The sequence below is a fragment of the Serinus canaria genome, chromosome 4 (assembly GCF_022539315.1).
Source record: "Serinus canaria isolate serCan28SL12 chromosome 4, serCan2020, whole genome shotgun sequence".
NCBI lineage: Eukaryota > Metazoa > Chordata > Aves > Passeriformes > Fringillidae > Serinus > Serinus canaria.
This window is the reverse complement of record NC_066317.1, coordinates 2484874-2512195: the sequence shown is the minus strand read 5'-3', so window position 1 is coordinate 2512195 and position 27322 is coordinate 2484874. Positions and strand designations below refer to the sequence as shown.

The 27322-nt window shown below is 44.4% G+C and overlaps 1 protein-coding gene across 1 annotated transcript in view; it reads left to right on the top strand.

Annotated features, from left to right (window-relative positions):
• Positions 1 to 14879, top strand: part of ARSJ (arylsulfatase family member J) — a 33982-nt gene extending 19103 nt beyond the window's left edge. The window contains exon 2 of the mRNA XM_030239614.2: positions 12137 to 14879. Coding sequence (XP_030095474.1) covers positions 12137 to 13538 — 1402 coding nt within the window. The 3' untranslated portion in view covers positions 13539 to 14879. The remainder of the gene's footprint in view (positions 1 to 12136) is intronic.
• The last annotated feature ends 12443 nt before the right edge of the window (positions 14880 to 27322 follow it).

The window sequence follows — 27322 nt, the reverse complement described above, 5'->3', positions numbered from 1 at the left end:
AAGTTGAAAATGTGTTTTGTAGTGTGCACCCACTCCTGTGAGAAACCTGGTGAGGTGATCCTGCAGGAGCCCAGTGCTCTAACAATATATTCAAAGTTGGCAGTGACTTACTGCTCTGACTTAGTGCAGCTGTACACAGGGATGCTGATTTATCTGTTTGGTGGGACAAGTTACTAATGCTGTACTAATTGCTGTGTCTAATGGGACAGTAGAGATAAGAATGTGAGCTGACAGGCTCCCTGCAGTTCACAGCTTCCTCTGGCTCCTGTCTCCTGTGTGACCCATTGGAGCTACAGCCCACAGATTTGTTTAGGGAATGGCAAAGTCTCCTGCAGACAAAGCCGAGCAGATGTTGTGGTTCCAGCAGTGTTCCTGACATGTTCCCTTCCCCTGAGCACAGCCACTGCTCTGTGGTGGTGTCACCACTCGTCACCTCTGTGCTGTGGTACAGTCTTAGCTGCTACAGACGCTGTACACAGTGTCAGGGAGTTGCTGTGGGGCTGATCTGCTCCTCCTTTAGCCTTGCTGGCTCCTGAAGGGAAAAGAAAGATTTAGCTTTTTCACTCAGGACAAATGCAAAACATGCCTGATTCTTATCTCTTCTCCTTCCCTCTTTTCCCTTTACAATCCCCACAATATGCAAATTTTATTCCCACTTAGAGAAGAATGTTGAAAATAACAAGAACAGATTCTAACTGATGATGCTTTGTTCAGCATTGCACCATTTTGTAAATTTTGATGTTATTGCTAGGACTATTAACCACTAAAATACATAATTTCACAACCTGGACAGGATGTAAGTGATTTGGAAGCCACAAGTTGAGTAACTTTCCACAGAGTTAACTGTGCTTCAGAAGAACAGATCGGTTGTGATCGTGCTGTTATATTTTTCCAAATACATTTCCCACTGGAAACCCTGGGGTTGGAGACCAAATATGCAGGACCTGCTTTTCTGTGATCACACACTGATAAATGCTAAACGTGTTTCCCTTTCTCCAGAACAACTATTATTTCTCAAAGAATCACTACTTATAGCTTTTATTTTCAATTTTTAATGAGTGATCCTCATTTTCTGGGAGGTGTTTGCCCTTAAATCCCTTCTCATGGGGTGTTTGATGCTAACATCTCTCTACTTAAATAAATGTTTTCAGACAGGGAGACAAAGCCCCACAGAAGGCAGCATACAATGCTGATGGTATCTCTACACAGGTTCCATTAGTGTATTAGGAGTTGCTGGATATGATGAATGCACACTTTCAAAACTTTGTGTGTGTCCCATTTACACCTCACTTACTCTTATCCAGCTCACTCTGTTACATGAGTCATTTTTGAGGTATTTTGTCTGGGATCAAAATCACCTACTAGCATCTGAAATAAGGCACAGCTTCATTAATACATTAACATTTTATAGCAAGTGCTTTATGTAAGCTTTGTCTGCTTTTATACATAATTGCTAGACATGTAAGAGACTCTGCTTCTAGATTTTTGTGGGACCAACAGCAGTAAGGCACCAATTTTATGCTCCATTTTACTCCCAGGGATATTGCACCACAGCCCCAGTTGCTGCTAGGCCTTTGGACAGTGCCTCAATGCAGCAGCAAAGCAGAATGTGAGCGAGGAGCAGTGTGAATGAGAGGTAGGAGGGATTAGCGAGTGCAGCGCTGACATCCAAGAGAGCACTGCTTGTTTTGCTAAGCCGGATTTAGAGGGAAGTAAAGAAGCATTTTTCCAAATCTCTTCATTATTCATTGCACAGTGGCCTAGAAACAGATGTGCTGTTAACCTCTGTCCCCTGTTAACTCCAGTTTGTTCCCTTCTCTGGTGAGGGAGGGTGAGAAATGCGGCAGGGTGGTGTGAGGGGGCTTCACACCATCTGTGCCATGGCATCTTGCAGCCCTCAGGTGTGACAGGGAGAGTTCTCCAATTCCATCCCATTCCTGCTCCACAGAAGAGCCTTACATTTCTCCTAGCCCTTGCCTATTTGGGCAGGGAGTGAAGGTAGCAACTCAAATCCATTGGTACAGGAGCAGAGAAATCCCTGTGAGGTACCACAGAGCTTCATCAGGTACCATTAGTGACAGGACAAGAGGGAGGGGCCTCAGGTTGTGCCAGTGGAAGATTTAGGTTGGATAGTGGGGAAAATATCTTCACCCAAAGGACTGTCACATTCTGGAACCACCTGAAGCTCAAGTCAGCATCCCTGAGAGATTTGAAAGACACGTAGGTGTGGCACTTAGGGACGTGGTTTAGCCATTGAATTGTCATTGTCAGGTCACTGGTTGGACTCCATCCTGGAGGTCCTTTCCAGCCATGGGTCACAGTGAGCTGGTCACGTACCTGCTGAAGTTGCTTTGTTCTTTTGAGTTCCAACATGTGGTGCTCTGAATGCAGACATTTTACTTCCCCTTTTAGTGCTGTACCACAGAGTGTGTGCTGTCTCTGATGTGGTAGTTAAAAATTGTCACAGAACTGACTGACAGCCCTGCAACACTGCTCCCCACTCTTCTCCCTGTGCTATAACAGCACACCTACATCCACTCAGACACTGGCAGTGAAAGCAGCTCCTTTCCATGTGGGATCCCTCCTGTGAGTAAACAAAGATGTTCCATTTCCCGGTGGTGTCAGTCAGGAACCTGTCCTGTGGGACCCAGGTTAATGCAGTACCTCATGATCTTCATCCATTATTTCTTTGGGAACCACACACAGTGCCTTTGTCTTGATCAAAACTGAATGAGAATATTGTGGTGAGTTCTGAAAAAGGGATTTTGATATTATATTTCTCAGGTGAATCAAATATCAGGAACTAGAAAATCCAGCAGCCAGCAATATGTGACAGAACTCATACATGACTGCTGGCAATCACTGTAAATAAGCAGGTGCCTGTAAGCTCTGTATTTTAACAAGTCCAGTTTCTAAGTGGTTTGGCATCAGGGTGAGGCTCATTTGCATCCTGCCACCTCTTTTATCAGGACTAAGAAGCCCATGTTGAACTTTGGCTGTATTGTGCAACAGGCAGGGTTCTATCCCTGCTCAAAGGGATGAGCAGCAGAATAGACTCAGAAACTGATATCAGAGTATCAGAAGGACAAAAGGACTGGAGGTCAGTGGGGATGCTCAGGCTGAAAACTTTGCAGAACCCAGAAGAGAGCATCTCCTGGCTGCCAGCCCTCCCTCCCTTTCAAGGCAGGGTTATTCCTCTCACTAATGATTCAGTGCCACTGCTGTTGCCAGTAAATGTCAGCTCAGAAAACCAGCAATATTGTTGAAAAGTCAAATTAGAGTTTGGGTTTTTTCCCAGTTTAAGCTGTTCTTCATATTATCAGGGCTGTAGCTTTTCTGGGAAAAAAACTCTGGAGTGGCATGGAGCAGTTGAGGGTGGTGTCTGTCCCAGGATGCCTGCAGGGACAGCAGCAGAGGGCCTTGCTCTCTCTCTCTGCCAAGAACAGACCTTGCAGGAGGGGTCTGGGTGGGCACAGCAGCCTTTGTAAAACTCTCAGTTCTGAGCAGCACCTTATCATTTCATATGCAGCAGCATCCAGTGCTCTGCCTGAAATGCTGAATTAAACTCCAAAGAATACAGCAGGAATCCTGCTGTCTCAGACTGCTGTGCCATCCACGGGGATGAAGGAGAAGATAATAATTTCCTTTTGATGCCTGTGTACACGTTTTACAATGATGTTATGTGATAGAATGCATTAAGTAGAACAAATAGAATAACCAAGTTGAGATGAAACAGGAATAATCACCCAAGAATGTTTCTTAATTAATCAGCATTCCCAGTGAACCTCACATGAAAAAAAGGAATTTGGTGCATTAATTCATAGACTCATTTTGATACTTTGATGACTGAGCAAAAATTTACCTAGAAGCCTATTTAATTGAAATGGATTGAATTACACTTTTTTTTAAATAGGTACATATTGATTAAGGGGGGCAGAATCTGTTCTCTGTCCTGTTATAGAATCCTGGAGACAGTTGAGCTTGAGACATCTCACAGAGCAGGATAATAGAAATATTTTTAAATACTAAAGAGAGCTTGTGGCTGTTACCACTTGATCATCATACTCTCACAATAATAATTTATCTTCAATGTTAAATTACTGTCTGTAGGACTTATCCAGGGATTCAAATGAAACTTAATGGCCTATGGTGCACTTATGCTCACTAAAGGAGTGGAACTATGATGTTCTCCAATGTCACACTCAGAAATGGTGTGTTTATGTAGTTGTTCAGTGGTTAATAAAAAGTTACAGCTGTGACAAAGCTCAGATGTTGTGAAGGTGTCTAAAACACTCGAGATGACTCTGAAGCACCTCATAGTCCTATTTTTTTTTTAATGTCATAATGTTCTTTAATTATAAAGCAATTACCTCTCTCAAATGATACCATATAAGCCTGTGATGTGGTAGTTCTTAACCTGTATTTTACATCTTGTCTTTTTGCCCTCAGTCATCCTTGCTGTCAATTCAAGGTCATTTTATAGCATTTAAGTTGATAAAGACTCTAAGTGCTGGATGTGTGAAAAATAACTAAGGACAATTTTAATTCAGAAATGGTACTAAATGCTCAAAATGAGTACTTTAATTAGAGAGTAATATCAGACAATAACTGTTTGGCTGCTACCTTGAGGGCTGCCATCAGATATGTCATTTTTATGAGAGATGTCTTCTTATGAAAGACAACCATATGATTAATATCTTTCATGTCCCTTAGGTGCAGTCACTGAATAAATTCTTCCTGTATAAAGATGAACCAACTTGCCTAAACTGTCACCGAAATAGGTGGAAAATATTTCACACATGTGCATGGCAAGTCATGTAAAAACTCCTGTGTTATTTGCAATTAAAGTATTCTTTTAGACAGAATATGAGACACCTTGGAGTTTGCCCTGTCTGTAGCAGTGACTCTTCTGGGATATTAGGAGGCTCTGGGGTGCTGTTCTCCCCAGCACAGCAGAGAACAGGGGCTGGGATGGAGGCACTTCTCCATCACAAACTGGGACGTGCTGTGTCCCTGTCCTGGCAGGCAGGTCCTGCTCCAGCCTCGCTCTGGGAGTACCCGAGGTGGGGGATTCTTCTGCACACAATTTTTAGACTCCATTTTTCTCCTTTTCTTCTGGCTTTTCTCCTGCAAAAATCACCAAAGCAGGACTGCAAATCCATCTCTAACTAACGGCAGAGTCATTTTAGGTTCCTTTCCCCTGTAACATGGTGATTAGGTGCCATATCCGCTGGCATCTGCTGTGGCTGAGCCCAGAATTTGGTGGCGAGCTCTGGCTTTGCGGTTGGCATGCAAAGCATTTGGTCCCATTGTTTTCTTCCCGTGTCGACATGGAACCGCAACGCCGATTATGCAATCACACGTTTCCCCCTTTCCTAAATGAGTTACAGTGATAAAGCTGGAAACGTTGTGCTGTTTCCACAGCTGCAGCAAACTGGGAGCAAGGAAAACAATAGCTGCATGAACACATGTGCATTCCAGCTGCTGCCAGCTCCCACATTCTCCCTTCTCCTCGCTCTCCTCCCATTGGAGCAGATAAATTGCCTCAGTGACAGGAAGGGTTGGTAGCAGATAAGCTGCCAGTTTAATAATGTTTGGTAGAAAATTCAGAATTAGTGTATGAAAATACTAATTGCACCTTAATTTGGACAGTGATTTAAAGTTCAAGCTTCTGGAACCAGGAAGAGTAGCCCTGAAGAAATGCAGATGAAGGTTTCTGTTCCTTCTCCCTCCCAGCTTGGTCCCACAGTAAGATATTTTTCCTTTAAAGCTCACAACTCTGGAGACAACAGTTGCTTTCCTGCTGTTCTCTGAGCTCTGCCCTGCTCCTGGGGTGCCAGTTGCATCTGCAGGAGCTGGGAAGATAAAAGAGAGAGGATCTGGTGCATATCCTGGAGATATGCACCAGGATATGCATAGATACTGTTGGAATCAAGAGCTATGGAGAGCAGCTTTTTGTGGCATGGTTCCCCAGTTTTCAAGCATTTCCAGGTGCCAGGTGATAAAAATCCCATTCGCAGTATAAACAATATCGGGGTGTAAGGACATAATTTAAATGGCCAGATGCCAGGGCTGGTGTGAGATCAGAATTTAGAAATGATTCTGAGGTAGAGTTCATGCATCAAAATCCAAATGGCATTTGGTGAAATAAGGATGTCTCAGCTCCTCTAAGTCCTTGAAGAAAGGTCATGGGAGCAGCACTGATAACATTATTGGTCTGCAAGGAAATTGCTACTTTATTTTTCTTTTCCTGAATTTGATGGAAGATCCTTAACTGATGTAAAAACAACAATGAAAAACTTGAAAGTAGGGCAAGATACAGAATCTTCCCAATGACAAATATGCAATAGCATTGCCAGAGTGATAAAACAGTAAATAACGTTAGACTTTTAATGTAAACACTTCATTTAGAAGTAGATGCTTTTTTCAGTCTGATTTATAATCACATAAAAATTCTAGGAATACAGCTGAGGATGAAATAAATGTGTGTGTATGTCTGAGTGAAGACTTCAGGTCTGATTTGTGTGGGCTGACACAGTGAAAGTCTGTGAAGGCTTGGAGTTTGTATTTAGTTTTTAATGTTGCATTTTCTTCTCTGATGCATTTCCACTCATGACCCATCTTCCCCCAAAATCCCAAAGTCATAAGCCAGAAGATAAAAATGGTTAAATGACAGATAATGAATGATAGATTCAATACAGAAATGGTATTTTTCTGCTATTTTTGAAAGCTGAAATGTGCACTAATGTAGTGTAGGCTCAGGGCTCCTAGGGATAGGCACTGGGCAGACTATGTAGCATGAAAACTTTGATGCTGATATTTAGAAGTGTATCCCATGGGATTCCACACAGTTGCCATAGACTGTAAACACTGAAGCAGTGAGATGGATGGGAGTTAGCTTAACCTGCTCTTGTCCAGAACAGATGCCAAGTGTGCTGTCCTAAGGAGTGCCAAGGTGCCACTGCCTGCTTGGGCTCTCATGGCAGCTTGGCACTTGGAAGTCAGCAAAGTCAACCCCTGGCCTCAGTCTCTAACTTAGGGAAAGAATGGAAATAAGAAGGACACAAACATGTAGTAAACATTTTGCTTCTCAGCAAACTGACTTAATAGCAATGAGAGAGAAGCACTGTGGCTCTGCACTCTGGCTTTCTTGTCATCTTATGAGGGGACCAGGCATGTCAGGCTGTGGTGGCTTTATTTGCATCTCATTTAAATCAGCTCAGCTCTACCCTTTGCCCCAGGGTCTCCTGGATCCACTCACCCCTTTTCCAGCTTTATTCTGAGTTTAGTTGTAGAAACCTCGGCGTATAGAGCATGAAATATTTTGTTTTTATGGCAGCCATTTCTGCTGCAGAGTCCTTTTGTGTGATTCTTGCTGCTCCATATCCAACATGCCCATGGTGAGGATCCTCTGCCTTGCTCTTCACCAGCCTGGGTGAAAGACTGGCAGTGGAAGAGCTCCTGAACTGCTCCTGCTTCCCTCACAAGCACCTTACAGAGCTGAAAACAACTTGGAGATGATTCAGAGTGAACACCCCTGCCCAAAGTAACAACTTTGTCAAACATGCTAAAGCCTCAGTCCACTGTAAAAATGTCTTTGTTGTATCTGGTTTCTCTCACTGGTGATTGTGTCCTGCCTCTGATGATTTGCTGGTGACTAGTGAATGTTGGGTTTTTTCCCCCCAGCAACTTGTATGTCTGAGGACTGAGAACCCCCAAAATCACATATTCCCCTACTTTTTCTTGCCTGGAATCCCTCTGTTTTAGCTTTTGTGTTATACAGATAGTTTCAGGTAAGATGTCAAAGACTGTTCTTTATAAACCCCTAAATCTATGTTCTAGACTGGTATCTACTTGATGTATTTCATTATTTTTAACAGGGAAATGCACAATCATCAGTAATGATCTCTTTAATTTATGTAGCATGCAGACCACAGTGCTGTCACTCTCTGTGCTGTCAAACGTGGGGTTTTTATTTAAAGTATCCTTTTCTGAATCCTAGGCTAGAGTTTATTATTTTTAAAATTGAGATTTATTTTTTCAACATATCCTGAGCTATGCAAGCATAATAAAAATACATTTTCCACATGTACTAACTAGAGCTCTGCTAGCAAAGTTCCTGAAATTAGAAACTTCCAACTGAGCTTCTTTGTTAATCTACAGTGAGCCTTAAAAGAATCTCAGTTTGAAGACAATTAATGCAGTATTTGGAAATGAAATCAATAGTGTTGTACACGCACATTAGAAAATTAAAAACATCCCAGCTTCTTCTTCTTCTTCAGCATGGTGTAGAACCCACCCTGAAGTTAAGGGGGAAAACGCTCAATAGAAAACTCCTCAGGGAAAGGTTTGTTCAAGGAAGCTGGCTTGGCCTACGTGTGTGAGGCTGTGCAGGAGATGTGGGGTGTGCCAGGAGAATCCCTTCCCTCCACAGCCCCCCAGCCCTGCTCTCTGCTGTGGGGAACAGCAGAGATTCTGTCACTGCAGATGAGAGCTGGAAACTACTGCAGCACTACTGAGGGCATCAGAAGGGGGAAATGAGGCCTCCCAATGTTGCCACATTCCTCAAGCTCAGGTCTCACTGACTTCAGTGTGCCTGTTGTGGTTTGCATCCATAACACTCCAGCACTTCACCTTCAGCAGCTTAATGGTCTCTGCACCTTGGGACTGGAGGTAGGAGTGGTGTGAAGCCACTGCCTGAGCTTTGTGTCTAAATTAAAACAGCAAGGGAACTAGTGTTGCAAAGGGTTGCCATGAGCTCACACTCAAGAGGGAGGATTTATTTGCTTATTTATTTATTTTAAGAACCCTCTGAATGTTTCTCTGAGCATCCAAGAAGCAAAGGGCAGTGAAGTCATCAGGATGCTCCCAGGGGGAGGCCATTGCTTTAAAGTTTCCCCTGCAAACAAGAAAACAACTCAGTGTGTCAGTGAGCCAGCACTGAGCATCTGCCTTGGCTGCAACACTTATCACAGTGGGTTTACTGTGAACATCTGAACAGCACACCAGGAAAACAAAAACAAGAGTAGAAAAGGCACAAAGAGCCATCCCTGTATCGTGAGGAGAAATCATTTTTCAAAATGCATCTTATTAGCTGAACATTTTGCACAAATTTTACTTAGTTCCTTGTTCTGCAGATTGGAAATTCCAGGTATTCTAAAGGAGACACCTATGATCCAGAATCTCAGAGGAGCAGGGAGAAGGAGAGCACAGCACATCCATCTGAAGTATTCCCCTGTCTTGAACCCCTGCTCTTTATACAGGCTCTCAGCAGTTAATGGCCTATATGTAAATAATGCCCACCAAGGTCAAAGTCTAAAAAATGGTGAAATTAGATTCTGTGGCCTGTCAGCATTTGCTTAGATTTGACTGGTTACTGGTGCTGAAATTCTAATAATGAATTCCAGACTATTCACAGTCCTAACTTGCTCTCTGCATTTGGGATTAAATTCAGCCAATTTATTCTAAAAAATGGAAGCCATGAAATCTATAGGATGTATCTTATAGACATTTCATGGCAGTTGGAGAGCACATGACTTTATCTGCTAGAGAACACCCTCAAAATCAGCATCTGCCTCCTAATCTCTTTCTCAAAATCAGCATCTGCCTCCTAATCTCTTTATGTTTTTCCTGGTTCAGGTTTTTTTTTTTTCCTCTTGCACAGTTTAGGAACAGTTTCAAAACAGTTGTTTTTAGACATTTTTCTTACTGCTATTAATGTCATTTGCTTCCATATCATCACTGTCTTTTGCTCAGATTACTTTGCTTTTCTATGAATGCCCTGCAAGTCCTTTGAAAATGAAATGCTTTCACTGAAAAAGTAATCTTGGCACATAATGGATTAATTAGAAAGGCATGTGGTGCAGGAAAGTGTACAAATCTTGACCTTTTTTGTCATAGTGAACAGTCTTCTGATAAACAGAGGTTGATATTTCTTTGAAGCATTTCTACACTTGAAATATTTCAACTTAAAATGTATCGATGCAGACTTCTTTTTTACACATACGAGTATAAAAATGTGTCTCTTTGTGTGCCTATAGGTATATTCCAAAGCACAGCCGTGCCAAAAATAGCACACAGACACACAGACATCTGGGAAACACACCAGAGTCTCCTGCAAAGAGGCAGCAGCAGGGAATATGTGTGCATATAGATGGATGTATGTTATATGTGCAGTGTTACCAGCTTATTGAATAACTTCCCGAGGGCACTGCTGAAGCAAGATGCACTGCTGAATGCCTCTGTGACTGAGGCTAATTCTTGCTGGGTTTTGGTTAATATTTGTCAGATCAACAGCTTAGGAATTTCATGCTTGGATCTCTAGTTGAAAAGCCCTTGCTGGGGAACTGCCTGGTGTTTTAGGAATTCTTGATGGGAATTAACGTTGTGTGACTGTCGTGCTTTCTGTGTAGACATTTGCCTACAAAAGGAAGATTGGTTTGCAGTGTTCTGCAGATTCTGCCGCCTGTTCCCCTCAGGCCCAGCTTCTCAGTTTTCAGAGGAGAAGGGTTGTGGAAGGATCTGGCTGGGTCCCTTCAGAGAAAATCCTGACTTCCATCAAAATCAGCTTGGTACAGAGGAACTGCCCAGCTGGGACCAGGGGCTGACCTTGTGATCAAGGAGCCTGTCAGAGTTAAGAAAGCAGAAACTATTGACTGAAATAGCCAAGTGGAGACAAGGACTTTTCCAGTTGGATCAAAAAATGGGAATTTACACAAAGGATTTAACAAGGTGGAGGAAAGAAGGGGAAGGAAATGAAATGCCTTATGGACATAGCTCCCTGAGGAGTCCCAAATTCGGAATGAGCTGAAGTATGGGGCACTGGATGGCTTTCCTGGTTGTAGTTTACCTGTTTTAAGGGAGAATGTTGCAGCTGAACCATGGGAAGGATGTGGGACTTGTGCATGTGTGGCATTTCTTCTACAAAAGTGAAGTGCAGATCCCAGAAACCCATAATTCTCAGGATGTGTTTTAGCTCTCTCCTGCAGCATCTCCTGGGTTGTCAGCACCAGCCTGTGAGTTTGGGGACAATTGGGTGGCAGGGCTCCAGGCCGCCAGCCTGGTCCCAGAGACAATGCTGTGCAGAGGGGCCGGGGGCAGAGCACAGCAGCAGCGCTGCAGCACGCTGGGTGCAGAGCAGCACAACAGCCAGAGCTTCTGCAGACAGTTAGGGAGAGCAGAGCTTCTGGGTCCAAGGAAATTAGCTCCAGAATGAAACGGGAGTTACTCAATCCATCCACATTGCCAGCCATTAGAGACAGCTACGGCGCCTTCGGAGATCTTGGCCAGGAAGCCCTCATATGAAAGCAGGCTTCAAATCATTTATGGACAGGCAGAGCCTAATGGTTTTAATTTTCTAGACAGCTCAGGAGGCCAATCAGATTGGCAAGACCAGCAGAATGTGTCAAGAAGCCCCAACTCCTGCTACCACAAATTAATAAGAACCGTTTTTGGGGGAGATGGGCAGTATTGGTGGACCTGGCTGTTCTTGGCATGGTTGAGAATTGAACCTGTTCTCACACTCAGGGAGAAGGTGTCTTTGCTCTACTATCTGCTCTTACATTCTCTTTTTTAGTGTCAAACTGGTATAAATATATTTGCCCTTCATTTTTGATACTTACTGCTGCCCGTGCTGGATTCATTTTGTCATCATATGGAGGCCATATGTATTCTTTACACATAGCCTATAGCGAGCTGCAGAATTTATTACCCCATCCTTTAAACATACTGCTCTTACACGCTCAAAGCCCAGCATTTTTATATGCTGTAGATACGTTCACCACTAGCGAATTACGAGGCACTATAAAAATTGTATTTATCCACATAATTTTCTATAGCCATTGTTAAATGGAGACATGTGGAGGAAAGAAGGGTGCCTCAAAGTACCTGTGCTCCTGTATATGTAGGTATTTTGTGTGGCTCAGATCATGGACGGAAAGGTTTAATCCCTCAGTGAGGCAAGGACAGATTTGATGGTGTGATCAAGCTGGTTTTTGAAAGCGGCACTCACAGGCACTCTGAAATATTTCCAGAGAAGGCTTTGGCATGCATAGGGATATTTTCTGTTAGGGTTTAGGTCTCCATGCACCTGATCATTTCCTCCACCAGCCTGATGCCTGTCTCCTCCCACCTCCAGGTACCAGATCCACACGGGACTGCAGCACTCCATCATCCGGCCGACGCAGCCCAACTGCTTACCTCTGGATAACGTCACGCTACCTCAGAAGCTCAAGGAGGTCGGGTACTCCACGCACATGGTGGGCAAGTGGCACCTGGGCTTCTACCGCCGGGAGTGCATGCCCACGCAGAGGGGCTTCGACTCCTTCTTCGGCTCGCTCCTGGGCAGCGGCGACTACTACACCCACTTCAAGTGCGACAGCCCCGGGATATGCGGCTACGACCTGTACGAGAACGACAACGCCGCCTGGGACCACGACAACGGCATCTACTCCACGCAGATGTACACGCAGAAAGTGCAGCAGATCCTGGCTTCTCATAACCCCAGGAAACCCATATTCCTCTACATTGCCTACCAAGCTGTCCATTCGCCTCTTCAGGCGCCGGGCAGGTATTTTGAGCATTACCGCTCGATAAACAACATCAACAGGCGGCGGTACGCAGCCATGCTGGCCTGCTTGGATGAGGCCATAAACAACGTGACCCTCGCTCTGAGGAAGTACGGCTACTACGAGAACAGCATTATCATTTATTCTTCTGATAACGGCGGGCAGCCGATGGCCGGAGGCAGTAACTGGCCGCTCCGAGGAAGCAAAGGCACCTATTGGGAGGGAGGTATCCGCGCTGTCGGGTTTGTGCACAGCCCCCTTCTGAAAAACAAAGGGTCTGTATGCAAGGAGCTGGTGCACATCACAGACTGGTTCCCCACGCTGATCACGCTGGCGGAGGGGCAGATCGATGAAGACATCCAGCTGGACGGCTACGACGTGTGGGAGACCATCAGCGAGGGCCGGCGCTCCCCGCGGGTGGACATCCTGCACAACATCGACCCCATCTACACCAAAGCCAAGAACGGCTCCTGGGCTGCCGGCTATGGGATCTGGAACACTGCCATCCAGTCTGCCATCCGAGTGAATCACTGGAAACTGCTGACGGGAAACCCGGGCTACAGCGACTGGGTGCCTCCGCAGGCCTTCAGCAACGCGGGTCCCAACCGCTGGCACAACGAGCGCGTCTCCTGGTCCGCCGGGAAGACCGTGTGGCTCTTCAACATCACAGCCGACCCCTACGAGCGCGTGGACCTGTCTGCCAGGCACCCCGAGGTGGTGAAGCAGCTGCTGCGGAGGCTCTCACAGTTCAATAAGACTGCGGTGCCCGTCCGGTACCCGCCCAAGGACCCTCGCAGCAATCCCAAGCTCAACGGAGGAGTCTGGGGGCCGTGGTTTAAGGAGGACGAAAAGAAAAAGAAATCAGACAAAAGCAAAGGTGCAAATAAGCAGAAGAAGATGAAGAAGAAGAAGAAAGCCAGTCGGAAAAAGGGGCAGTCGTTTCACTGCCGGTCACGTCTTGCGGGTGGGTAAACTCCAAGCAGGCTCCTTGGCCAGGCCTGAGTCAGCCTGGCCCCGCTTCTTGAACTTGTGGTGGAATAGACTAGAAATGCCAGTTCTGCACTATGAATGAAAGTTGTCATCTTTTAATTTTGTCTCTGATTTCACCAGCACAAGATACCTGAGCACTCTGAGTGACCATGTGACAGACTTTCTCCTCCATAGGATGAATGGTCCTCACCCATCGCCGGACACATTCCAGAGAGCAACAGCGATAGCATCTTGTTTCAGGAAACTTAGCTTTGATGGACAAATGATGGTTCCTTGCCTTAATTAGCTGGAATCTTTGGAGAGCATGGAGATGTTAATGGCAGATGTTCTCAAACTGACAGATGGTTCAGAGGGAGAAAGGAGAAACAAAACCCAAGAACCTCTGTGTGTCAGTAAGTGTTAGTCATCAGCCTAGGACATGTTTTGATACAACACAGCAAAAACTGAAGCCATCAGGGTAACTTCGTAGAGGTGCTGGGGAGGGGGGCATGATAGGAGGAAAGCTGCTTTAAATTAGATTTTGTCCATCTTATTTAAATCTGAAATATTTTTAACTTTTCCTAGGTGTGCTGAGCTCCCCCCATTTGCATGGTTTAAAGCACATGACCAACGAGCACAAGCCCCGTGTAATTTATTACAGGTTAGACAAAAACACATCACTAAAGTGAATGTAATATTTAAATACTTTAAGATAACTATGCAACAATATGTAAAATAGATAATTTATTCTACAGCACAATCCTTATTTCTCTTCCATTAAAATTTCCTGGCTGATGCAAGGTACCCCTCTGGGTGCCAGGGTTGTTTGGGTTCTTTTAACGCTGACTTTTTAAATTTTATTTCCACCCTGTCATTCAGAGTTTATTTAACAGATTCATATCCTCAGAGTACTGTAAACCAAGGAAATACTGTATACACTGCTAGGATGAGGAAGGAGAACAATTCAGGTGCGTCACTGCATTATGCATTTGCCTTCAGTGGTTTTGAATGTAACAAAGGGTTTATTTAATTTAGGAGTCCCGTGAATATTGTTCACTTTCTGTACAGAAGCTAGGCCATCTTGATGTTCGGGGGGAAAATTCTACTTTAAACCTTTTATTTATGCACCTATTAAAATAGTTTATTTTTATGGCATTCATAAAAGTGGTCTGCCTCTTTTTTTGCATCCAAAATAGCAATTCTGGCCCAGTTTGTTTTAAACAAACTCAAGTAAGCTGTTTCATTACTATGACTTTTGGTACAGGGATGTTTTATGATATTTTGCTTCTGAAACAGAATTTCTTCTCCCAATATATATATCATTTGAGACATGCTTCAAAGTTTGCCCTTTTCCAAGGTGTCTGCATGGATGATGGATGCACGGACTGGCTGCACAATCATGGTGATCTGTGGTAATTGATAAAATGCACACACACATATAAGCTTCAAGATGAATTATATTAAGTAGAATTGATGATTCATTTGTTGAATGGCCATAACGTGTTCTGGTAAAATTTCAGATAAGCCTGCTTTTCAGCAGTGTGTCACTTAACTCAGAAATTATATTTATATAAATGGATTATGGCTAAAAAATTGAGCGTTCCTAAAATCAGTGCACACAGAAATCTGAATGAAATACAGCTGTCCAGAGCTCCAGCAGCCTCTGACCTTTTCAAAAGGCAGCTAAGTGCAGGTACATACTGCCAAACCCCAGCAAATGGCGTGCTTAAAGGTGCAAAGAAGAATAAAGCTGCCATTAACAAAACACAGAAACAAGTCAGGCAGCTCTCAGAGTTACTTCTGTAATGAATATACCGGGGAGGACACAGAAATGGACTTGGAGAATTGCATGTAAATAATAATTATAAAAGGATGGTGTGTATCTGCGTAAGTGCTTGATATTGTCACTGTTATTTTTCATGCTGTGTGGTCCTTAAGATGACTAATTAATTCCTTAGAAATCTGTCTAGCTTTTCTTCACATCCACGCTATCCAGTGAGTAATCAGGAACTCTGATGTTCTCTAAATTCTCACTTTTTAACAAAATGTGCCGTTGATGTCCTTAAAAGAAATGAGAGTAACATATTGAGATAATATTCTTCAAAATGTGATCTATAAAATTCATATCTGTGAGAAGATACGTTTAATTTTCCAAGGTAATTTTTAAAAGGCGAAAATTAGTGTATAAGTTAAAATATATAACTATATACAGAGAGACTAAGATATTTTAATTTATTTTGTCATAATAGCAGCAAGACAGTGTGATAAAATGTTATCCTCATAGAATTGATTATTGCCCTTTTCCCTCAAAGTTTTATGGTGGCTTTGGCTTTCATTGGACCAAAGCAGCAGGGAACATTATTCTCTGACAACATTTTATTCTATACCTATTTATATCTTCTCGCTCTCAGGCAGAATGGGAGTCCTTGAAAGTAACCAGTGCAAGGCAGAGCAGTGGATCAGTTCTCTGAGTGTTAAATAAACGTGCCACGAGAGTAAGTGTTTGTAGAGTGGGAGCACATTTCCAGTAAATCTGGTCTTTGGATCTAGAGGAGGGCAAAAGTTGGCTTAAGAGTGGGGCAGAAAAGAGCCACAATTGAGCTGCATTCCCGAATGTTTTGCTGAGTTTCTCCGTGTCTGCTCTCACACGACACTTGTTGTTTCACTGCAGCAGCACCGTGGGCTCTGGTTCCTGGGGTGCTGTGCAGCTCTCAAACCCCACTGTCTGTTGGCTGAGCTCTCAGTAGCTCATACAGGCTCCCAGCAGGATTTCACAGCTTGCTGACATCTGCAGATGTGTTACATGCCCACTCTCGGGAAGGTTTGATAGGTAAACACTGGGAAAGAGACCTGGAGAAAGGCTGGGTAGGGGACAGACAGTGGGGAGCATTTACTTACAATTTTTCAGATTGTCTCGAGCTTTCTCCAGACTCTGTGAGGGCAGAGGGAAAAGGCAGGCTGGATAGAACTCTGATCTGGTCTCAGAGACAACCACACCTTCAGGGGGCCAGCCTCTTCTTCAGGAGAACGCTGTCTTTTCCAGCTTTTCTCAATTTTATTTTAAAGCTCTTCACAAACAATCCTCTAATGGTAAGATAACTTTAACATCCTCAGTGACTTTTAAAGTTTTATTACCAATAATATCGTTGTTATTATTGTTGTGTTGTTGTTACTTAGTTTGACACAAATTTGGAGACAAAACACTTGCACAGCTGCAGGTGAAGAGGAGTGGAAGGTGGTGCCAGGAGCGGTGAGTGAAGCAGAACTGTCCGTCCGTCCCTGGGGAGCATGGGAGGGGACGGCCATGGGGGTGTGAGGTCAGCCAGACCTGCAAACTTGGGAGCACCTGGGCACTGTGAGGTACTCGGCACATTTTAACCACCACCAAAGTAAAGCACTGCACAAATCTGGACTTGGTAAAGTCGCTTGGCCAAACTTTGACTGAGCCAGACACAGCAGGGCACTTAACTAAGGCATTGCCTGGAAGTTTTTAGTTTGGTGTACAATGTATTTTGAGAAGAAGGTAGGAGAAAAAAGAGGAAGAAAAAGGACAAAGGTATGGAGGCAATACCGTGGGGCCCAGCATGCCCCGAGGGCCTTTGGATCCACGGCAGGGGAGCCCTGGGAGTTCAGGATGTGTCCTGGGCTCTGCTCCCCGGGCACGATGGGTCCTGAGGGGCCGCACGGACACACGGCGCCATTGGGGTGAGGGGGACGGGCAGGGGAAGGTGGGGGTGTGGGTCTGCCATTGGGGGTGAGGGCATGGCGGGGAAACGGGCTGGAGGTGTGCCTGGGGCTGTGGGCTCAGAGCACCATTCCGTGTGGGGCTGTGGGCTCAGAGCGCCATTTCGTGTGGGGCTGTGGGCTCAGAGCGCCATTTCGTGTGGGGCTGTGGGCTCAGAGCGCCATTTCCTGTGGGGCTGTGGGCTCAGAGTGCCATTCGTGGGGCTGTGGGCTCAGAGCGCCATTCCGTGTGGGGCTGTGGGCTCAGAGCACCATTTCCTGTGGGGCTGTGGGCTCAGAGCGCCATTTCCTATGGGGCTGTGGGCTCAGAGCACCATTTCGTGTGGGGCTGTGGGCTCAGAGCGCCATTTTGTGTGGGGCTGTGGGCTCAGAGCGCCATTTTGTGTGGGGCTCTGGGCTCAGAGCACCATTTCCTGTGGGGCTGTGGGCTCAGAGCGCCATTTCCTGTGGGGCTGTGGGCTCAGAGCGCCATTTCCTGTGGGGCTGTGGGCTCAGAGCACCATTTCGTGTGGGGCTGTGGGTGACTCAGCCATTTTGTGTGGGGCTGTGGGACACTCGACCCTTTTGGGTGAGTCTGTGCACTCAGAGCACCATTTTGTGTGGGGCTGTGGGGTCACTGCCTATTTGTGTCAGGCTGCGGGTGACTCAGCCATTTTGTATTGGGCTGTGGGTCAGTCTGCCATTTTGTGTGGGGCTGTGGGACACTCCGCCATTTTGTGGCAGACCATGGGGGTTGCTCCGCCATTTTGTGTCAGGCTGTGGGGTCACTCTGCCGTTTTGTGTCAGAGCATGGATCACTCCACCATTTTACAGCAAGCCGTGGGGTCACTCCACAGTGTTATGTCAGGCCATGGGGTCACTCCACCACGTTGTGTCAGATATAGTAAATTCCTCCCAGGGGTATTCTTTTGTGCAGCTGGGGGTGCTGGATGTCCCAGGTCCTACTCTGAATGCGGTTCAGGAAATCTCTGAGAAAAGAAAGAAAGAAAATGATTTGTAGTTTGTTTGATGGGATTTTTTTTTTTTTCAGCTAAGGAGATCCCTGAACAAAGAGTTGTTATTTGGGTGACTATTGATGTGCACTATACCCAAGTACAGGAAGAAGTACCTGTTGGTTTTCAGGATGTAACACTTCCAGATTAACACAGGTTCCTTTTGTCATCTGCCTTTAAACCCAGTGAATATTCATCAGTGATGCTGAGGCAAAGTGAGTAAAATCTGGTTTACTTCATACTACAGACATAATTAATTATACAACCCATGTTAGGTCTGCTTGTCCAAAAGATAACATTAGCTCAGAAAAAGACACTGGGACATACAATGTGCCTGTTTGATATTGATTTAATGAACTGTAGTCTCAGGACAGCAGGAACATTTCTGTTTGCTATTCTCTATCTTTTATTTTCTCCTTTTCAAGAACAGGCAGAGAATGTGTATTCCCACGGGGGGAAAAAAAGCATAAGATTTAATTTAGCAGTTAAAGAACACAAGTTCCACTTCAGCATCTCATTCTGTTCAGAGGAATACTCAGTAATGTACATGATTTCCTTTCTGTGGATCATAAGTCATGGTCTTGATGAAGTGGAGGATTTGTGTCAAAGACAGGCCAGTGTGAAAATAAAAAAATGCTCTCTTTTCCTGCCTTATGCTTCCTGTTTTTGTCTCTGCCAAGCAAGCTAATAACAAAAAATATAAATACAGATAGCCACATGAATAATTAAGTACCTAGATCTGAATTAATGGTGCAACAAAAGTATAATCCATGGTATGGTTTAAAGTTATTTAATAAATTCCATTTGTTTCAGGTATAACCAGGGCAAGGTTGCTGAAGTTTAGCTTTTAATTGAAGTTACAGAACTGATTAACAACTGTTATTGTAAATTTCCATAACGAGGAGGGAACAGGGTCCTGAAATGTCATACTGATGTAGCCTGAAAAATACTTTTTTATAATTCCTTATAAACATCAGTGTCTCAGTAAAAGTCAAGTATCTAATCACCTGAAATCAGTGCAGGCCATGACATTTGTTGTCATTCCCTGGATTTGCTTTAAAAGATAATTTATGAGCATTACATGGCAAGGGCATATTTATTCCTCATTAAATGCAGCTTGCTTCTGCTGGTTGAGCTGGGCCAGCATGAACAGTGTGCAGGAGGAAGTCAGAGCCTTGCTCTGGGTGTAGGAATGGTTCTACACCAGCAGCGTGTGGGCACAGTTTGGAAATGGCCATCACTAGTGACAGAACATCTGTAAGGACTTGCCACAATCCAGAGCAAGGGACTAGTTCCTTTTAGATAACCAAGCTGCATTTGTGGGTTTTAAGATGGCTGGAGGAGGAGTAGAAGCGTGGCCCTGTGAGAAGATGAAGAGCACCAAGCTGTGACTGCTGTCAGACTTTGAATGAAGAAATGGCACGTTGCTTAAAAGAGCATTTTGGGACAGTGAACTGTATGCCATTAAATAAATGCTTCATATATCATCATCTAATATTCTTCTAAAGAAACATAAGCCTCAAAGCTCTGAATATTGGCAAAACTTGAAGGGCATAACTAGTAATGTCTTACCTTTGGGCAACATTCTGAAGTCCTTCTCTCACGGCATACTTTTTTACAGTAATTGGTTCCAGTTTTATTTTGGTTTTCATCAGCAGATTCCATTACATCTTGTCACTCTGGACGGAGGGAATATAATTAGTGTTGATAAAAAGCATATTGGGTCCGTGGTGTTTATCTTCAACAAATTGTTTAGGCTCTCAAGTGACCCCTAAGCAATCTCTTAGCAGACCCATTTCTAATACACCAAAAGAATTGATCTCTTATTACTCTGTGACTGCGGAGAATTTGAAAGAAATTCACAATGAAGGATTTGAAAAAGTACAGAGGGAGCACATAGCTCTGGCCTTCAGCCCAGGTGACTTCAGCATCTTTTGTCTTTAAATGTCATTTCTTTGAGGTTTTTACTGCTGCTAGATTTTTCTTCTCTTCTCTTTGCAAGGAAAAAGGCTGCATGATTAATTCTGCTTTCAGCATTGGATGTGAAAGTCTGCTTAGAAAGCCCCTGCATGGAATGGCAGCAGAGAAGAGCAAGAAGTGCCTGCTTTTTGTCAGGAGGAACACAGTGTGCTGTTTCCCCTGCCACAGCCACAGAGCCCTCACCAGCAGTCATTCAACTCCTTAGCCTGCAGTTATCCCAGGTAATGAGCCAGGTGAGATTAAATGGTACCCTCTGGCACCCTCTGTGGTTCCTGTCTTTCTTTCCCATCAATCTCTTACCCTGACTGAACTTGTGGGGTGCTTATATTGAAATGTGTGAAAAGTCTCTGTAGGCTGAGATCCCACTGACTTTCTGTTTCTTTCTCGTCCATGCCAGAGGCCAGCATGGACCTCTACTGGGAGACAGTCCTTGAAATCCAGGTGGAGTCATGTCTTTCCTCTGTTAGCTGTGGTTGTTCCTCAGAGGCACACAGGAAACATTTCCTATAGGATAATCCTAAATTCATAAGCATCCAATAACCATTCTCACTGTCCTGTCTGCTTACACAGCAGCCTTCTGAAATACAGTGTTCTCCCAAAGGCACAGAGTTCAGGTGGCCATTTCTTATCATTGTCTTCAAGTCCCATTTCATTGCTCAAACCTAGGAAATTCTGTTTACCTGGAAGGTTGCTGTTTCTTGAACTAACATGAAGAAAAACATCCACTTCTGACTTAGAAGGGATAAACATGGAAAATCCATTGCTTCCCATTGTAAATCTCTTGCAGTAGTTAATATCTGAGTTAAAGGTAAAAAGATTTTTGGTCTGGCTACGGATTCCAGCTTGATGTTATTTTTATCCACAAGACAAAGAGTCCTTAGGCACCTGCTGTTTTCCTCTCATGACTGTACATCTGTATTCCAACCTGGAATATTTTTTTAGAAGCTGAACAGATTGGCTCCTTAGAGTCTAATCATTTTATGAAACTTTCTCCAGTTCCCAAGTAGGAGCTGAAGTTTTTTTACACCCCTTCTCCAGATTTTCAGTAGACTGTAGAAAATGTGGACATCAAAAGTAAATAAAATACTCCAATAGTAGTGTCCTCCAAATGTTGTACAGGAATATTACCTCCTGTGGAGAAAGCCCTGTGGGCTGCACTGAGCCTAGAGCATCCCCTGCTGCTCTGGGCTTGGGATGGCACTCCCAGGCAGGGAACTGGCTGTGGAGTTTGTGGTTATTTTTGTTGTTCTGTGTGAGGCAATCTTTTACTCCTCAGGTCTTGTTTATTCTTAGAAAGGAAAAAAAAAACAAACCAAAAAACCCAAACCAAACACTCAAGTTTGAAAATATCCCAGAAGAAGGATTTCATGTTTTTTCACAGCATTTCCATTCTCTGTCTCAACCCCTACAACCATTTTATAAAAGCTGCCTGGGCAAAGCAGAGAAAAGAAAGAGGATACAGAATAAACTTTCTCATTATATTTTATATCCCATAATATGCTCACAGCAGTCATGGCTATAATGTGCAATTCAGGAAAAATACACCTGTCCTTCTGTGAGGATTATATTTTCAGAAGTCACTTTTCCCCATTTCCTCATTCCAGAGGGTAGGCACTGTTTAATTCCCCCTAATTGAAATCAGAGATATTACATTTATTCATATACAGCCCTCAGGGTCTCATGCATAGCAGGAGTGTTTCAGTGGTTGCATTTCCCAGCAGAACAAGTTGAAGATCTTCGAGGTGAGTAATCAGTGCCATAAAATAGCTGCTCCATTTCTATAGTTACAGGGAAATCTTGGTTCTGCTTTTCCTGATTACAAGTGCAGCGTGCTGGTTTGTCACTGCTGAACGAGGAAATTCACTCAGTCTCTCCTCTAATTCCAGAATTCATCAGGCAGTAATTGTCTAGTGATACTGCTTCCCCAAAGATCATTTATTTGACACCGTTTTTCCCACCAAGTACTTTGAGAACAACACATCAGGAGGAGTTGCAGTGCAAGGAAGGCAGTACTGCTGGAAACATTAGCAGCTTTGGTAATGAGAGTGGGCCAGGTCTGAGAGTTTGTAGTTCCTGCTGTGCACAGGTCCAGGTGAGAGACACACGGGTGTAAAGGGGCATTTGGGGAATTACTGAGGTGGGTGTGACAGCAGTAAAACAAGATTGGTCATTGCAGGGAGGGTAGATGGAAGGAGAGCAAGTTCAGGTGTGAAGTTATCAACACTTCTCCTTGTATTCCCCGTGGAAAAGCCAGTCAGGGACTCTCCTCTGTATTGTCTCCCAAGACAGAAGACTTCCCACGGTGTCAAAGTGTGTTTGTGCTGCTGAGGTTTATCCTGCCACACTGTAACCTTGGTTTACCTGAAAGAAGGGAAGGAAAACAAAGGTTTTATTGTCCATCTTAAGCATCTCCCACCCATTATCACCTCATTAGGTTTCTCCTCATTCACCCAGCCCTCAATCTCTCACTCCTCCCTGGGATTTTACCAGTGTTGATGTTTGTTCTGTTCCCTTGCACTTGGAATTTCTTTTCCTTGGAGGCAGCGGTGCTGTTCCCAGCAGTGCTGGCTGTGCACTGGCCCTGTGAGTGTGTCAGGTTTGAAGCGATGCGGGTGTTTCGTGCTCTGTAATACGCAATAAACAGGTTACCCTCTGCATGGAAGATTAAATCCATGCTTTTGTTAGCAAGTTGAAGCACAGGCTTTAGCTAAATTATCCCCAATGCCTTTGCCTGGCCATCTGTTTCCAGCGGAAATGAATCTTGGGCTTTAATTATAAATCTCTTATGAATATTGTTTTTCTTTTCTTTTCTATCCCAATCTGCCCTTCTGGAGATTGGTTCAACTCTGCCTGTGTCGTCTGAAAGGTGGGTGGGATCACCAGTGTGGCTCATGGTGTGATTCATTTTTTCTATTAGCCTTCCTGCTAATGACTTTAAGTCTATTTATGCTCCTGCTGCAAGTTGAAGCAAAAATCTGTGTTACCAAACCGTGTTCTTAAATTTGCTACAGATACGTGTTCATTATGAAGCAGTCTAAGTACAAACATGTTAAACCATATGGAAAATCCGCCCCCATCTTGCTGAATTGTTCCAATGTTTAATTACCCCGATTGTTAGCAGTGTGCACCTTCTTTGTAATTGTTTTTCTAGTTCTAATTTCCTCGTTTAGCCCTCAGATCATCTTAAAATTCCTTTGTATGAAGGAGTGCATAGATTGAGACCAAACACAAAAACCTCCTAGTCCAGGTGCTGCTCTCCAGCAAAGCTTTACTCATCTTGGTAAGGAATTGTCATTAAAATGCTGTGTCGTTTATTATTTTTTTCCAAAGAAAGGGTGTGAAGTCCTTCTCTTTATTTTAAATTAATTGGGGGACTGGGAGGAGGACACACGGTGCTCTGGGCTGAGGTGTCAGGGGAGTCCTTGGTAAGATGCTCTCTGGAGCCCTTCCCTTTTTCCTGGGAGGTAGAGGGGGAAGTATTCACATCCTGACAGTGCAGGGCAGTAACTCCTCTTTGTGACCAAGAAAGAAAAGACCAACTCACCGAGTTACGCATCCGGGCACCTTTGCCAGCCCTGCTGGGGAACTTGGCCCTTGCTAGTCAGCACCAAGACCTTGAGCAAGAGAGAAACCTCTTTTTGCCAAGCTCTCCTTCCCAGCAGAGGCCAACTTGCAGCAGCACAGCCTGGAGATGAGTCAGTGCAGGATGGACTGCCCACCTCTCCAGAGACAGCTGCATTTATTGCTTCACCCCAGAAGCACTGGGCTGGGCCGGTGTTCAACACTCAGCCCTGAAATCCTGGGCTATGTGCACGTCTTCTGCTCCAGCTTTTACCCCTGCCAGGTTCACTTCCCATCCCTCCCCCTCAGCTCTTGGTGCTTGCCATCCCTTAGGATCATTCTCTTCAAAGGATTTCCCGTTTAGAAGGGTGCCAGGTTGCCTTTTGATTTTCTCAAAAGTACTTTCTCTCCAGAGTGACCAGAGTAACTTTTATCACCATTACTGGAGGGATTTAAAAGTTGTGTAGATGTGGCAGGTGGGGACACAGTTAGTGGTGGCCTTTCTGCCACTGTTAAATCAGCCCATGGGTTTTCTTCCTGTATGATTTTGCTCTGCTGAGTGCTTGTACAGAAGATGCATCTCCACTAAGTGCTTCATACAGGTTTTAAAGGGGTCCTGAGGAGGTTTTGCTATTACTTTATAGAATTAGTCAGGGAAGCGTCTTCACACTCACCCCTTTCCCCTCATTTCTGTACTAAGTTCAGTGAGTGAAAATGATTCACTCTGATTTGTTCTCATTCCTCCCCATGCTGTCTTCTTCCCTGAAAAATACAATATTTCCTTTCATATTCTCCACGAATACTGTGGCTGTGACTTCTTCCTCCAATGTTCCTCATAGAGAAGTTTAGCAGCAGCTCCTGTGAAGAACAGGCATCTGAGAAGCATGAGACAAAAGGTGGGATTGTATCTGAGCTCTCTGCACCTCTGAGAACCCTTGGAATAAGGGAAAATGCTCCCAGGATCTTTCAGCTAGACCTATAAGTTACTGGGCTGTGGAGATGGAAGATAATGACAGAGTTCCCCTCAAATGAAGGCTCTGCCTTTACACACTCAGCCTCTGGGAAAAAATACAGCTAGAATTGGTTTATGGAGCAGGAAAGATGTTGATTCTTCGTCCACTTTTGAATAAAGAACTCCAAACAACGGAATTTTGTGATTTTTTATATGACCAGATGACTTCAGTGTATTATCAATCACTGTCTATGTGAGTATTTAGTACAAGACCAGATATTTAGGCAATGAAAGACAATCCAAGACACTTGTAACTGTTATGATACAATGCTAGCAAAGTTACCCTCACAGTAACACAAACAGTTGGATTAAGCCTCCTGACCCTGGACTTTGGGCATCTCTACTTTTCCATCCATAAATCATCCTGAATTGGTAACCTCTGGGTGTTGATGGTTCGTGTTAGGCCCTCTCTACCTACCTTGGGCAATGTAGCTTGGAATATTTGTTGCAGGTTCCAGCTGCTGTGCCTGGAGATGTGAGAAGTGTGCTCAGGCTCATTAAATGTGCAGGACCTGGGAGCTGTGCCCGTGGTGACACCATAGACAATATTCCAAATGAAACTCAAGCGCTGCAGCTCCTTGGCATGAGGCACATGTGAGCACTCGGGAGCAGTTCCAGAGCCAACTCCAGCACGTCTCCTTGCTTTTCAGCTGCTCACCAAGAGGTGGTTTGTACAGAAAAACTCAGAAGGGAAACACGTGTCCTCAGGGAAGCTGGAGGTGGAAATAGTTCTCATGTGAGGCATCACACACACATGAACTGGAGGCTGCTTTGGGATTTTCTCCAGAGACCTTTCCTGAAGATTGTGAGGAGCTGGGCTTTCTCCTGCCTGGAGTTTTGTGGGGAAAACAAAAAGCAGTGTCAGATGTGGAGTTCTTACAGAGGATAATATCCTTACACATCTTCATTTCTCCAAGCTAAGAGAGGACTGCTTTTCCAAAACATGGATAAGCCAGCTATGCTACTGTACCACTTCAGTTGTTTCCAGCTATAGGCAGAGATCCAGAGGCATTCTGGATCCATAAGATATATTCTGGATTCCAAAAGGAGTCTTTCCCTTTAATCCTGCTCATTTCTTCAACCTTACACAACTAACCTGAAATACTCCTATTTCGTTTAAGCTCTGCTTCTCAATTTGCTTTTGAATTGCTTTCATCTAGAGTGTGAAATTCCAAGTGACTGCAAAAAAGCTGTCTGAGGAATATTCTTGGCAGTACTGCTAGCAGAGAGTACAGGAAACCTCACAAGAGAGTTGGTTCCAGCAGCACTGCCATCCACGTTTCACAGCTGCGGGGACATTCAGAGCAAATCCAAACACTGGCTTTCACTTCAACAGAGCCACAGTTACCCAGCACACGACCCTGGCAATGGCCAGGGCCAGCTTGGATGGGGATTGGAGCCACCTGGTGCAGTGGAAGGTGTCCCTGCCCATGGTAGGGGGTGGATTGGATGGTCTGTAAGGTCTTCCTTCCAACCCAAACTGTTCCATGGTCCTGTGAAAACTCTTGCAGGCAGCCCCTTGCTGCTCAGCAGCTCTGCCTGGATATGTTGGCCTCATCTGTGCATGAAACACATTTTCTGTTACTGGTGCAAGCTCCTGAATATCACCTGATCTGAAATGTCCTTGAGATGGAAGGGGTCCTCAGCACCCCGTTTTGGCCAGGAGATGATCCCTCTAGAGAAGACACCATGGAGGAGTCCTGAGGCTGCCCTGGGCAGGCCAGGCCATGGTGGCTTTGCCTTGAAAACAGAGAGGCCTTCATTGCAACAGGCCCAAGATCTACAGGGAGTAAGAGCAACTCAGAACTGCAGTGCTGCCTTCACCCTGTGTGTTCCTGGGACGATGCAGAGCCTCAGCTTTGCCTTGGCTCAGCCGTGCTGCGGCTTTGGGGCTCCTCAGCGTGCCCCTAAGGGCAAGGTAACCCTGCAGGCACTGGCACCTGTGCTGCCAGCACTGCCCTGCTCTCAGGCCTCTCTCTCACTTGGCCTTCAAGTCTGCAATAGAACCAGCACTTTGTAAACCAGTCACTTTCAGAATTATTTTGCTTTTAGGCAGTACACGTGTTATTTATTTATTGGTCTCACTAAATTTTCTCATTTCTCTACTGGAAATAACAGATTTTTTTTTCTGAACCTGGCAACTGCAATAACCACATAACCCTGAACTTGCTATTTAACCCACTGGTGTTGATTTAGGTGAAACCATCAGACAGTTCTCGTACAGTTTAAAAAAATACCATTTATAGCAGCGTGTTTGTGGATATTGTGAACAGTGAGGTGTGGCAGGAAAGACTTCATCAGTATTTTTGTCAGTAATTTTTATGCAGAACTCTGACTTAGCATTTTCTGTCATATAATATTGGAATAATACAAATTTCTTGAGGCAGATTAATTGCTGAGTAAAATTTCAGAACAAAATAAAACTGGAATAAAAGTAAATTCATATACTTCTGACAAATTTCCCAAATATATTAAACCTAAGGAAATCCATGAAGGTA